Genomic DNA, 14,229 nt, shown 5'->3' on the forward strand with positions numbered 1-14,229 from the left:
TGTAAATAATTGTAAGTAGCTTATCATTGCAAGACCCTTTGGATAAACCTGTGCGCAAGTAAATGAATAAATTTTACTGTCTGTGCTCTTGAGCTTGCCTTGACGGATAAAGGTCTCAGAATAAAAATAACAATAAGTCAAGAAGGTTCATTCATTCATTCATTCATTCATTCACTTCTGGAAAGAAGTGGCAGGTCGCAACTTTTCGACTTCGCGTTTGAAAACGAAAAACTCGGTTTGTCCTTTCGACGACCCGTACTGACCTCAAGGATTATGTCGACGGTCACGTTTTCGCTTTGTTGATATTTAACAGAACTTGAAACGCGGGTCCGCTTCGCTCGCTCTACATTACACTACTATATATAACAGTACCATACAAACGGCACCAAATATAATGCGAGGCGTCAAGTGACAACTGGCACCTTTTTCTCAGTTCACGTCGCAGCGGTAGGTCCCCCATAATTGTAACCGCTTATCCGCAATAAAAAATTCTAGTTACTAACCTGTAAGTGTAACCAACGGCGCAGGGCAGCAGTGTGTCCTGTGTGAGAGAGATAGTCTGTCACTGTGTGTCTGTGCAAAGTGAAAGTGAGTCTGTGTATGGTATGAAAGTACATTAAATACTAGTATCTTTTCGAAATGGTCATGGGGGGGGACACAAAACATGATGATGATGATGAAAACAGCCTGCCGCCGGATCATGTGTCCTGCGTGCGAACGACGAGTTAAAATGAATTTAACTTAAGTAGTTAAAATTTGAGCGACATCGATAGATTCGTGACGAGAAATTGGTTCGGCGTTGCTGGTGGTTTCTCATCCCCTAACTACCGGGTACAGTTAGTTACCACGTTGGAATACCGTTCGTTTAACATTACTCACTGTGTCTGTGTGTCTGAATAGTGTTACATTGTGTAACACGTACTATGTAACATTTTGCATCCTCTTGTCCTTCAGGTTTTTTGCAGCTCTGCCTATGATGTCCATTTAGCAGAGTAGGAAGGATGGTGTCCTACAAACTGCTGACCCCGGAGGACGTGTACTTCTCCGGGGGCTCCGGCTCCGTTGAGGAACCGCTGGAGGAGCCCGTGGAGGAGAAGCCCGCGAACAGTCCCCTGCTGGAGAAGAAGACCGTATGTTCCGCCTCCACCAGCTTCATCGCCCTGGGCGCTTTCCTGCTGGTGGTGTGTGTCGTCTGGGTGATCGGCACCGTTTTTTGGCTGCGCAGTCCAAGCGGCCAGTTTCCGCATAGACCTCCATCCCCTGCGTCGGGGTCCGCCTCTGCCTCGACCGTGGTCTCGGCCCCGTCCCGCGAAGGGCTCGCCTGCAGCGGAGTCCCCGAGAACTGGCGCTTCGACTGCTACCCGGAGAAGGTGGTGGTGACGCGGGAGCTCTGTGAGGCCAGGAACTGCTGTTTCATCCAGGTGTCTTCAGGCAAGAAGCCGATCAAGGATGGGGTGCCTTGGTGCTTCTACCCCCCTAACTTCCCTACGTACTGGCTAGACGCGCTGAACGACACTGACCTTGGATTCACGGCACAGCTGAAGAAGTCAGAGAAAACATACTATCCCAAGGACGTTGAAACGATCCAGCTGGATGTTTTGTATGAAACCGACTCAAGGCTGCGTGTAAAAGTGAGAACGTACAAGTCTTTTCGAATATAGCCGCTGTATAACTCAGTTGAGACCGAAAGTTGTTCATATTAATTATACAGGTGGTTCCCGATTTCTGATCGGAAGTCGAAAATAAATCATAAGTCGAAAGTGCACGTAATGCACACCTCTGCGTGACAGACTGGGAGGTGCGGATCGCTGCTGCTGTCTAGCTTCGCAAGAGAGTATCGTACCGCATATCGCACGGTTGTCCGGAAAAAAAAAAAATCAAAAATCAAAATTCAAAGTACGGTTTCTACTGAATGTCTGTCACCAGCTCAGCATCGTAAAGTCGAAAAAATTGTAAGTTGAACCATCGTAAATTGGGGACCACCTGTATTATGTTAATTACGGCTTTGTTGTCAGTGTTGCTCTGTCTCATATGTTTTCTTTGTTTCCACTGAAATATGTATCTTCTATGTCGATTTTTCTTGTCGAAGATTACAGACCCTTCCTACCCGAGGTTCGAAGTCCCCATCTCTGTACCCAACGCCACGCAGAAAGCATCCAGTCCTCTTTACACTGTGGAGTTCTCCAAGAAGCCTTTTGGCTTGATAGTGAAAAGAACATCTACTGGAACGGTCATGTATGGCTCATTTTTTGTCGTTTTATGCGTTATGTCATAAAGAGGGTACTGTGTCACACATGAGATATGTGTCATTGAATTGTTAACATTTTAGTGTTCGTGTCGAGTTTTTGTCGCGTTTCTTTTTTTAGCTTCAGTCGATCTCTCCGTTTCCCTTTGTGTCACGCAGAATTAATACCACAGTGGCTCCGGTGTTCTACGCAGACCAGTTCCTCCAGTTGTCCACTTCCCTCCCCACGCGGTATGTGTATGGGTTGGGGGAACATCGCTCAACCTTCCTTCATGACATCGAGTGGAACACCCTTACCATGTGGGCCCGAGATGTAGCGCCTATGGTTAGCATCTTTTTTTGGTTTCTGCTTTTTGAGGCCTGGATCAAAGACATCTTTGTGGTGGGAGATAAATGTCTTTCTTCCCACCAGAGTATCGTCTCTGAAGATCTCAAGACTTTGCTCTTGATATTGTGCAGTTTTGTTGTGTTTGAAATGTATAAAATTATAAAAAATGAAATTGCTACCTTTTTCTTTTTTTAAAGGAAAAAACTAATCTGTATGGTGTTCACCCGTTCTACTTGGGAATGGAACAAGGTGGTTCAGCTCATGGGGTTTTTCTTTTGAACAGCAACGCCATGGGTGAGTCATTACAGCAGCTTTCCTCCATGGAAATACTTTCAATATCCTTCTGAGTTGAAAGTGCTTCATGGTCAAGGTGGTGAAATGTGAATGGTGAGAAGTTCATGACATGATGAGCATTTTTGGCAAACTGCTGTTCAACATGTGTATTTCACAAAGTTTTTCTTGACATGTGTTTCACATTGTCTTTTGAAATACATAGAATGTCATTCCCACCGTGGTGGAGCATATTATCATACAAATACTGATTCTTCAGTTTGGGAGTTATTCACTCTTAAAAACTGGTCTGAAGCAGTATTTCCACTGTTTCTTCCAGATGTTGTCCTTCAACCAGCCCCAGCGATTACTTGGCGTACCATTGGTGGAATATTGGACATTTACATTTTCCTGGGACCTGATCCCAGCTCAGTTATACAGCAGTACCTGCAGGTTGTTGGTGAGCTTCAGAAGCAAGTGAGACTCAAATTGTTTCCTCACTTTGGAACCAGGCTTGGCATACTGAGACTTTCTGTGTGTGTTCTGTACTTAGGTTCTCCTGCCATGCCACCGTATTGGGCTTTAGGATATCACCTGTGTCGCTGGGGATATAATTCAAGTGATAATACCTGGGAAATGGTGAGGACCATGAGAAAATATGGCATACCCCAGGTACTACTAATTACTGTTGTCATTTATCATCGTTTGTTGCTTTTTTGTTGTCGAGTTTATCGACTTGTCCATTTCTGATGTAGAAGTGTATTTGTTTCAGGATGTACAATGGAACGATATTGACTACATGGACCGGTCCATGGATTTCACCATGGACCCCCAGAACTTTGCTACACTTCCAGAAATGGTGAAGGATCTACATAGTCATGGACAGAAATACGTCATGATTCTGGTATTTCTCCTTGTTTGCTTTGTAGATTATCCATACTCATTTTTTATGCAGTTGGATGTTCTAGTGTCCTGTATTATTTCTTTAACACATATATCCTGCCCTACTTCGGTTTCATCCTCTAAAATCAATTTTTGGGATGTTAGTCCAGAATGCTGTAATAAATATGCATTTATTCACTGTATAAGCTTTGAACTGTTCCGCATTTTTTCTTTCAAAGTTTACAATTAATTTTTATAGAAAGTAACATTTTTTTATTTTGCTGACACATTTCTCCAAAGCAGCCTATACTTTTAATCAACTTCTAGTGATTTACTTATCTGTACACCTGAGTAATTTTTACTGGGGCAATTCAGAATAAGTGCCTTGCTCAAAGGTAAAATGCAAGTAGAACAGAAGCTGGTGTTGACCCTGGGTCTGCCGAGTGCAAGTATATGTGTAATTTGCTCATGAATTTTTTTTGTGTGTGTTGCAGGACCCTGGGATCAGTAGTACTCAGCAGCCAGGCACTTACTGGCCTTATGATGATGGCTTGAAGAGGGGCATCTTTATTAATGATTCCAGCGGGCAAACGTTGATTGGAAAGGTTAAAATTTGCACATAAAAGTACTCAAATATTCCAACAAAAAGTTCTAGATTTTACATCCCTTTATTTGTTTGTGTAAAACACATTTGATTTAAAAAAAAAAAAAAGAAGCATGTGAGTCAAAATTGTGCTATTCAGAATGAAATCACTGTCTTGTGACTCAGGGTCTTGTGATGTAAGCCACACTGTGAACAAACATGCAGCTTCTCCAAACCAGGACTCTTTGTTGTGCAAAATAGAGTAATTTCTATATTTTGTAATCCCAAATCAGAAATTGTTTCTGATGTGGACTTTTCTTTGGGCAGTCCTTTTACACATGCACAGATTTTAATGAAATAACCATGTACTTTCTTCTGAACAACAGTTGTTAGTTTAGTTTATTCTCTTTTGGTGTTATCTGGGAGGACACATTTGATAGCTTTGCCTGATTTCTTTTTTTCTCAAACTCACCTGCTGTCCCTCATTTCTCAGGTTTGGCCAGGTTTGACAGCCTTCCCTGACTTCTCCAGCCAGGAAACACACAGATGGTGGTATGATAACCTGCAGAGGTTCCATGACAAAGTCCAGTTTGATGGATTGTGGATTGTAAGTGAATGCAGTTCCCTTTGTACTCTTTTTGACAGCAAGTTGGCAGAACCACTTTGTCTTTCAATTAATTCTTCTAATGTAGGATATGAACGAACCTTCAAACTTCTTGGATGGATCGTTGAAGGGCTGTCCGTCCAATGACCTAGAAAATCCCCCATATACACCTGGTAAGAATAGTGGTTGTGCCGTGAGAGGTCAGTTTTCTAATTCCCAGCAATGAAGTCTTCATGTGTGGTTAATTATTCCCATTTTCTCCTTGGCTTGAAGGGGTTCTTGGTGGCTCACTGAGAGCCAAGACACTGTGTGCTTCTGCCCTCCAGAAAACATCTGTTCACTATAACATGCACAGCTTGTATGGCCTCCTGGAGGCCAAAGCCTCCTCCTCGTAAGTATCTGACCTGAACCTAGAGTGCTCATCTTTCTCATAAAAATAAGCTGTCTCATTTATTCTGTTCTGAACAGAGAGAAGTATGTATATATGATTATTAACCTTCTATGTATATTCTGTGTATGAATCCAAAGTACTAATTAATTTAACATAACTGTTTACTAAATTTTTCTGAAATGTACATAAAGTGTAATTCCACGTTGATGATTTTATTCTGGCTGAAATACTGTTACCTATACACCTGTCTTTATTCACCCCCACTCCCCCAAATAAAAATGTTGATTAAATGCATATGAAGGAATTTCTGGGATTTTTTACGTGATTTCTAAAAATTTGTTGATATACACGTTACTGCAGCATCACTGTCACTACTGTTGCATTTTCAGCGCCTTGAAGATGATTTTGGGAAAGCGCCCATTTGTCATATCACGCTCAACTTTCCCCAGTCAAGGACTTTACTCTGGGCACTGGCTCGGGGACAACCGGAGTCAGTGGACGGATTTGTACACCTCTATAAGTGGTGAGTAGGCATCGCAGTGCTCTTCAGTGCTGTTAGCTGCCGGTAGAGCAGTGGTTAAAGATCTCGAGTGTGGTATTTGTCGATTGTACGCATGTCCACCTGTATTAATTTGTGAAGCTCACTGGGTGAAAGTGATTGCTGAACAGCCAATCAGAAAATAATATCAATGAGTTGAAGTTTGATAAGGCACACAGTCCATGATGCAGTGAGGCAGAGGGGTCATTGTGGAGAATAAATACGTTTCTTCTTTTCCTCTTGCAGGCATGCTGACCTTCAACATCTTGGGCATTCCGCTCATTGGAGCTGACATCTGCGGCTTTGGCGGCACTACCACAGAGGAGATGTGTGTGCGGTGGACCCAGCTAGGGGCCTTCTACCCCTTCACTCGCAACCACAACTCCATCAATGAGAAGGTACCCCAGTGCCCCCCAACACATCATTCTGTCTCTTCTGTGAGGTGTGTGCTGACACTAGTGCTCCTGCTCTCGTAGGCCCAGGACCCGAGCGCTTTCAGCCCCTCAGCCCGCACGGCCATGCAGGAGGCGCTGCTGCTGCGCTACTCGCTTTTCCCCCTCCTCTACACACTCTTCCATCATGCCCACCTGGAGGGGCACACTGTGGCCCGGCCCCTGCTATTTGAGTGAGTCTCCATGCTTCTCCATAGTAGGAATAGGCAAGATATTTTTAGCAGTTCCTTCTCCATAACATCACTGTATATGTCAAATTATGGTCATTTAATAACTTATGATTGTATTCAAGGGAATTCCAACGGTATGATGTCAGGATTTTGACCACATGTTGGTTTTCAGCGCCAATGCAATGCTGACTTGCTCCCTGAACTCATCACTAGGATTTTGTCTTGATGCAATTTTAGAACTATTTGTAAATGTTTTTTACTGGTGAATTGGGTAAGAATGCAATTTAGTATTGTTGCTGACAGCTTAAATTCTGAGGACTTCAACTGTGCACGTTCAGGGTTAGTCAGTGGTACTGGTAGTAAATCTAAAATACATCTGCATTAAAATAACCTTCTTGGCATTAGTCGTGCAAAGACCACTTTTATGCAATTGCAATACAAACTGTTAAGCTAACACTTCTGAATATTGTATTTATTCCATCGTTCTGAATGTGTTTTTAGGTAACACACTAGTATATTAAATGCTTGACATTTTATAGGCACAATAAGAAAGTTGCATTGAACAGCAGTGAAGTTTCTCAACTTTACCCCATAAATCTTTTAAAGAGGCACAAAATGTACTGCAGTTTTTGAATGATCTTTAAGGAAACTGTGGATAAATGTGCTGCCATTTATAACTGAATTTACTGAAGTAGTGATGCTTGTGGTTGTATATGTCATTATCACTTTTTTTTTTTTAACCATTTTAACTGCAGGTTTCCAAATGATGAGAAAACATACTCCATAGATCGGCAGTTTCTCTGGGGGCGGAGCTTACTGGTGACCCCTGTGTTAGATCCAGGTGTCAGCTATGTCGTTGGATACTTCCCCAAAGCCCTGTGGTATGACTTTTTTACGGTAAGCAGCAATGGAGCACTTCCTTTGTTTGCTTGTTTTGCAAAATCCCATTTTGTATGTGTGTTACAATTTGCTGCTTATGTATAAATGTGTGAATGACCGTACAGAGTTTACTGTAGTCATTGTATGTCGTCTTGGGCAAAGGTGCCAGCTAAATACTACATGATTCAATGTTGCTTTGGAGAAAAGCATGTGCTTAATAAATAGAAATGTAGCGCTGGTCAGAGTTTAGGTAAGAAAGTATCGCCCTCTTTTGTCTGCTAATAGAAACTACACAGAGATTCAGAAAACAGGTTAGAATGTAAACCTTGTGCTTTTATTGCTTTGCAGAATGGTTTTAATTTAAGCACAAGACCATATATTTAAACCATTGAACTTACTGTTCATAAGAGTTGTTGACGTTTACAGCGGTAGTACAGGTGGAGATGAAGTAACAGGCTGTTCAGATGTTACCGTATCTAAAGCTCTTTGTTTTTGAATTTTGTTTGCACTGAGTTGTACATTACTTTGGAGAAAAGTATCTCAGATATAGATGAATAATGTGACTAATATGTAATGTCACTGATGTGTCTGGGTCCATGCTGTTGATCTTGCAGGGGAACTCTTTGAGGAGCCAGGGAGAGACAGTGAAGCTCCAGGCACCACTGGACAAGATTAATGTCCATCTCCGTGAGGGAGCAGTTATCCCCACACAGGTAGTCAGACAGCTTCTCCCCATGCTTTGGGGGTAATGCTGGGGCTACATTTTTCGGTGAATGAGACTGAGGACTCTTTCGTGTATGCCTTCGTGTCCCAGAGGCCCAATACTACCTTGTGGGTGAGCAGTGGGCAACCGCTGCACCTCATCTGCAGCCTGACGGATGAGGGCACAGCAGCAGGAGACCTCTTTTGGGACGATGGGGAGACCATTGACACCTATGAAACAGACCAATATGCCTACATTGTGTTCCATGTGGCAAAGGTAATCGTCCCTCAGGGGTTTGTCATAGATGTATGGTTTAACACCGAGATCATTCTGTCACAGTGGTCTTTTTCCTCTGACTTGTTTTGCCTTTTTTGAGCTTTTAGATTAAAACTTTATTAATCACAGAGGAGAGTGCACAAGGTGACAGCAGCATACATAGGACAAAGCAGTAGCAGAAGACACTCCAAAGACCTGACCTTGTACAGAAACCAAAGGGGACTCTGGCCTTCATTGTACAGAGCCTCAGTGATTAGTAACGTATTAGAAAATCTACATTGACTCATGTTGTGAAGAGCAGAGTTACTCTTTTGAAGACTCAAACTAATTCCAGTTTATTTTATTAGCTTTTTCCTTCCTTATTATAAAATCTATTTATTGGGGAGCAAATGCAACCTGTATTTACATTGTCAGCCTATAGATGGCAGCAAAACACACCCAAACAGAATAGCAGTGTGGGATCATAAATCATCTTGATTCAAGTGTTTACAGCTCATCATTGGATAGGAGTTTGTAGGGGCATCTTATTTTTATTTTCTGTTTCTACCAGATAAACCTTAATGTAGATTAAAATTAATAGCATTAAAATAGCATTATTGTTTGTGAGATACTGTTAAAAATGACATAAGCTGAGGGTGCAGTATATTGTCCCTTGCAAAACAGGACCTTAAGTGTCTCTGGTGAAGTAACATATCTTTAGTGGACAGTTCGGTTATGATCCAGAGTGGTTTTGTTCATGGATGGTTGCTTCATGGCCACTGCAGTGCAATAGTGAGCATCGCACATCACATCGTTGTCTGTCACACTTACTGAAATAACAGCCTTAGGATTAGACTCCTGATAAAATATATGTCACTATTTTTGCTTTAGCCCTTAAACTGGGTTTTAAACCCCATGAAAGATGATGTGTGGTTAAAGAGACAAAGGAAATTACTCAGCTGCAGTAAAAAGTGTGGCATCTAAAATCGAGTGTTCTGTTATAAACATGTCAACTGTAAGAACATGAAATTGGAATGGTCATTATGGACAGTGCGGTGGCAGTGAAGTAGAGCATCGCATGCCAGTGGATGATCTTTCTGTTTTGCGCTTGTACTAAAGTATACTCCAGATTTTACTGAAATTTGTAGCATAACTGTTTTCCCTGAATTCAGTTGCTGGAGCAGGCGGAAAACAATGTCTCCTCATATTATTACCGTATCTGCTTCCACTTCCAGATTTGGATGTAGGCATGTGATTCTAAAGTACAGTTAATTTGTCACATTTCACCATATTAACCAGTATACATCACACGAGTAGCTGCATGAAGGTTTATCCATTATTCAACAATTTCTTCTCTCAAAAGTTACGGAGTTTGGAAGAGGTGAGTTTTAAGACTCTTCTTTATATACAGAGAGAGATTCAGGAGTTCTGAGTGAGAGGGGGAGGTCATTCCACCACATTCGAGGCAGAACTGAAAACCTTTGCGCTTTTGATTTTTAGACCTTTTGTGTGTAGGACCACCCAGTGGGCAGAGGTAGAGCGGCGTAGCAGTGTGGCTGGGGTGTAGAGAATGAATCAGGTCTTGTAGGTATCTGGGAACAGATATTGTTTAAAGTGTTACGCCCTATTCCAAAGTAATGAAATGGTTGTATAGCTTATTTAAACTAGAGCACAAGTTCCTATGAATTAATAGCCAGATTGTTGATAGAAGAGTAAAACTGTGAACCGACGGGCCAGTGTTACGCAGCAACAGTTAGTGGTTCTTATAGTGTGAGAGGACACATTTACAGCTATCATATTTTTCCTGATTTTTGGGGTTAAACTTGCATAGTATTGAGTTTCACCAAAATACCTAGAAACAGAATACCCAATAAAACATACTGTTTAATTACATGTCAGCACTCATTTTGGACTTTTAAAGTAATTTTTGACTTAGAAATAGTGGTATGCACATGCTGGTGAAAGTCGGGTATATGTGCTGTTATATTGAGCTTACTCATTTGCATATATTGTCATTGCAGACACATGGTATAAGACAGCACCTGGGCTATCTTTGGTGGTAAAGCTCACCTGTAAATGAAAGCATGATTGCTTTAATAATACAAGGCTTATATTGTGAATTTTTGGAGAAATTTGTTTGCAGTGTCATAAGTAGAAGTCTGTGTTGTTCTTGTTTTCGAATGTTTTGCAGAAGAATTTTAAGTGTGTTGCTGCCCTATGTGTGGTTTGTAAATAAATACTTTTCTCAAACTACTTCTTCAGGCCTAAAGACTTCCCTGCAGTGGTGAAATGATATTTTTAGCATTAATTAAAGATTTGTATAAGTAATATATTTAGGTCCAAAAACAGGAAACAAATAATTATATCACTAGTTTAAAACTGGAACAAGCACCACTGTGGATGCCTAAGCTATTTGTGCTGACATGTTTTGGACTGAAACCATTTTTTTTTTCCCTTCTTCTTTTTTAAAAAAAAAGGCATGGAGCTGAGAACTGAATATTTCTGTTGTAATTGCTGATTTTGATTATTTATGAAAATGACATTTAGCTCATGACCATCTCTGTAATGTCTAATTTCTCATGTTTGGCAGAATGTGATGACCTCACAAGTCCTTCACGACAACGTAGAGGCCACGTTCATCACCGTGGAGACTGTGTCCTTTTATGGAGTGAAAGAAGAACCATCAAATGTGACTGTGAACTCCCAAGACGTTCCTTTTACATACAAAGGCAATCAGGTAAAATTGTTGCTAGACTGACGTTCATAAGGGCATCAGGCAGTGAAGTGGCTAAAGAAACAGCTTCCAAACCTGAAAGCTGCCCTTTCAGGTTCTTGCTATTTTACTGTTGACACAGGTTTTCCAGTAAAATATCCTGCTGTCTAACTAGACTAATGTGTCTGTTGCTTTGAATGAAAGCAGCCACTATGCGACACTGTAATTATAATTGGCAGCAGGTATTATAGTGGCAAGAGCTGCCATGTTGTACTCAAAGGACTAAGGATCAAATCCCACCTCCTGCTGTAGTACCCTTGATCAAAGTATTTATGTGAATGGCTCTACTAAAAATTACCCAGCTGTATAAAAGGGTAAATAATTGAAATTAGCCGTTATGGACAAACATGTCAGCTAAATGGCAAATAAATATTTATTATAATTGTTGCATCAGTGTGTTTAAAACAACTATATTTAACTCCTTAACCACCTTTTTTTTTTCTTTCTTTCTTTCCAGGTTTTAACTGTGACAGATCTTGGTCTGAACCTCAGTCAGAACTTTACTATCAGCTGGGCATAGCAGGACATGGAAAACGGGTCCTGACTTGCGCTAGAATTCTTCTGCTGCTGCTTTTGTTGTGATTCCCAATTTGTGAATGAGCTGGCAATCTGGAAAATTTTATGGAATTATTTTTTTATCCCTCTGATGATTATGCTGACAAGCTTTTTGCACTACTAAAGACCACAAAAATGTGTACTGTATCATTGCAAGATGAATGACAGAAAGGAAAAAAGTTGTACATATCAGGGTGTGCTTTTGTTTTGCTTGTTGGAAGCCTTTGGCTTTTGTTATTAAATTTAATAAAAACTTAATGTGGGGGGTAAACAGGAGACGATGGTGAGAGAATGGTGTCTTACATCCAAGATTTCTCTTCTTAGACCGTGCCTTTTAACCCCTTTAGCTGTGATCCTGCTTCAGACTGGCTTTATTGTAAGTGTGGCCTTTCAGTTTTGCTTCTGTAGCAAAGTGCATCTCTTCTTTAAGTGTGATTTAAAATAAATAAAAACACACAGATGGCTGTTATCCCCCATGTAAACAGTTACTCCAGTAAACCACATGAACCTCATGCACATTGTGACATGTTATTGCACAGCGGTGGGATGTTAGATCTGTACTTTGCCTTGTCTGAAGGGCGCTGTATAAAAAGCTTTAATACCTCAATTTAAATATTTTTGTTTTAAATTGGTTGTTTCACTTTTCTGTCAGCATGTCCTTGATAAGAAAAACAAATGAATATTTTCATGCCTGATGAACTTTTATAATACATACATGAATGTGTGTGTTTTTTTTTTTTTGAGAACTCTAATGAACTTCAGGTTTTAGGAGGAATTTAATGGATGTTACTTGCACCTGAATTCCCATTTTCCTCCTTTGATTGGTGAGAAAATAATATGGGTGTACCTTTTATTGTAAAGTGTATACCTCTGAACAGGTATGTGCCACTTGATGGAATCATAGTTACACAAGGGAAGAAAATTGGTTTGAATCATCAATCACCGTCTTGTTTTAATATCTTTTCATTTTTTATTTTTTCTGCATGAGAATTGAAATGTGCAGATGTGTTTTTTTTTTTTTTTTTTTTTTAAATTTTCCAAGCAAAAGGGATGTTTCATGCTTCAGTGAACCTGAATCTAACTGATCTAAGTTGCTTTGAATTAGACTCTTTTCAACTGTGTGCAGCCCTGCAATAAAGGAACATTTTAAGCTGGTCTGTTTCATTTTACGCTGTTGCAATATTTGTTGTGTGAACATGACACTTTTATCCTCGGATGTGTCAAAGAAAGGCCTTTATCTCTAATATGTATGCTCTCTCCAGAATCAAATAAAACATCAGTATAAATATCTAGAAAATAGAATGACTCTCAGTGCTCTGTTTTATTGCATTAATGGTATTCTTCATTTCAGGACATAATGTGTTTTTTTTTTTTTATATATATAAATGAATAAAAAAGGGGAAAATGGATGGTACTGTGTATGTGAGAACAGCTTGGTTTAGCTATTCACAGCCAAAACAAAAAGGCAGCTTATTTTATCTTCACTGAACAAATGTTATCAGGAGAGGGTGTTATTGGCAAAAGTTCTGAGTGAATGTTTAAAATATGTTGTGTATCTCTGCTAATTTCTCAGCTCTGTTGCTGGCAGTTTTTGAAAAAATGTCAGCATAGAGACTGGTTTATATTTAATTTACATTACACCATACTGTCACATCACTTGCAGCAGGTAGTGTCACGGCCTCACGGCTTCCGGCCTGCGGGTTTGAACCCAGCTTGGTCTCATCGAGTTTCCTTATTTCCCCGTGTTCTTGCGGGTTCCCTCCAACAGTCCAAATGTGTTTCGAATGAGCTTGTGACTAAATGACCCTTATTGTCTGTGTGCGTGAATGAATGAGTGTCTGATTACCCTGTGATGGACTGGGACTCCATCCAGGGTCTACCCTCCCTCACACTCTATGCTTCTGGGATAGACTCTAGACCATCACAACCCTTCATCAGACAGCTGATTGCTGATGGTGCATGGTTTGTAGGTACCTGTCTGACGAGCGCTTCTTATCATGTACTCCAAGTTCCGAACCTCTACGCAGGGCCTCGAACGCACTACAAAACAACACCCCTTATAAACTGAGCAACTCGCCATGACTGTGAACTGGGCTGAGAGCTTTCAATCCTTTCCCTTTATCCCATTAAATTTCTGTGAAGATTCTAACAATAACTCCATTCAAGATTAATTAGAGATGTGATTTGCGTTGAGCAGCTGTTGCTGTCTGTTTAATTAGCTGTATGCTGTTAGAGGCCCTGTAATGTGCTGAGTGAATTGTCACAGCTGTCTCTTCCTTATCTCCCTAACACGCGTCACCCGCTGGAGCTGTAGTAGCGGCCAGCGGCCGCACGGGGGCAGCATTTCCACACGCTGCGTCTGCGCTGCGCTGCGCTGCGCTCCCTGTGGACGGAGTTTCTCACGCGCCTTATGTAGAAACAATCACCAGCCATTAATGCAACGTTTATTTAATGCTCACATTTGCCTTTATTTACCCAAAGCACCATAAGGGCTACATTTTCATAAAGCTGAAAATTTCAATCATAAATACGCTTAAAACCTCCCAGTTTAAATAAGATCGCTTCAGTTAGAAATAAAAAAAGAGCAAAGTATGTTTTAAT

The 14,229-nt window shown here is 40.8% G+C and overlaps 1 protein-coding gene across 1 annotated transcript; it reads left to right on the forward strand.

The window, feature by feature from the left end:
- Positions 1-202: 202 nt before the first annotated feature.
- On the forward strand, positions 203-12,884 carry gaa2 (alpha glucosidase 2). Its single transcript, XM_018738657.2, has 20 exons — positions 203-447; positions 955-1,631; positions 2,090-2,235; positions 2,405-2,570; positions 2,771-2,867; positions 3,184-3,303; positions 3,397-3,515; positions 3,616-3,747; positions 4,220-4,330; positions 4,802-4,915; positions 5,001-5,085; positions 5,186-5,303; positions 5,693-5,826; positions 6,088-6,239; positions 6,318-6,466; positions 7,219-7,360; positions 7,957-8,055; positions 8,157-8,321; positions 10,891-11,037; positions 11,531-12,884. Exons 2-20 carry the CDS (start codon positions 1,002-1,004, stop codon positions 11,591-11,593), a joined length of 2,889 nt encoding a protein of 962 aa, XP_018594173.1. The 5' UTR covers positions 203-447; positions 955-1,001; the 3' UTR covers positions 11,594-12,884.
- The last annotated feature ends 1,345 nt before the right edge of the window (positions 12,885-14,229 follow it).

This window comes from Scleropages formosus, chromosome 20 (genome assembly GCF_900964775.1).
Source record: "Scleropages formosus chromosome 20, fSclFor1.1, whole genome shotgun sequence".
NCBI classification, from domain to species: domain Eukaryota; kingdom Metazoa; phylum Chordata; class Actinopteri; order Osteoglossiformes; family Osteoglossidae; genus Scleropages; species Scleropages formosus.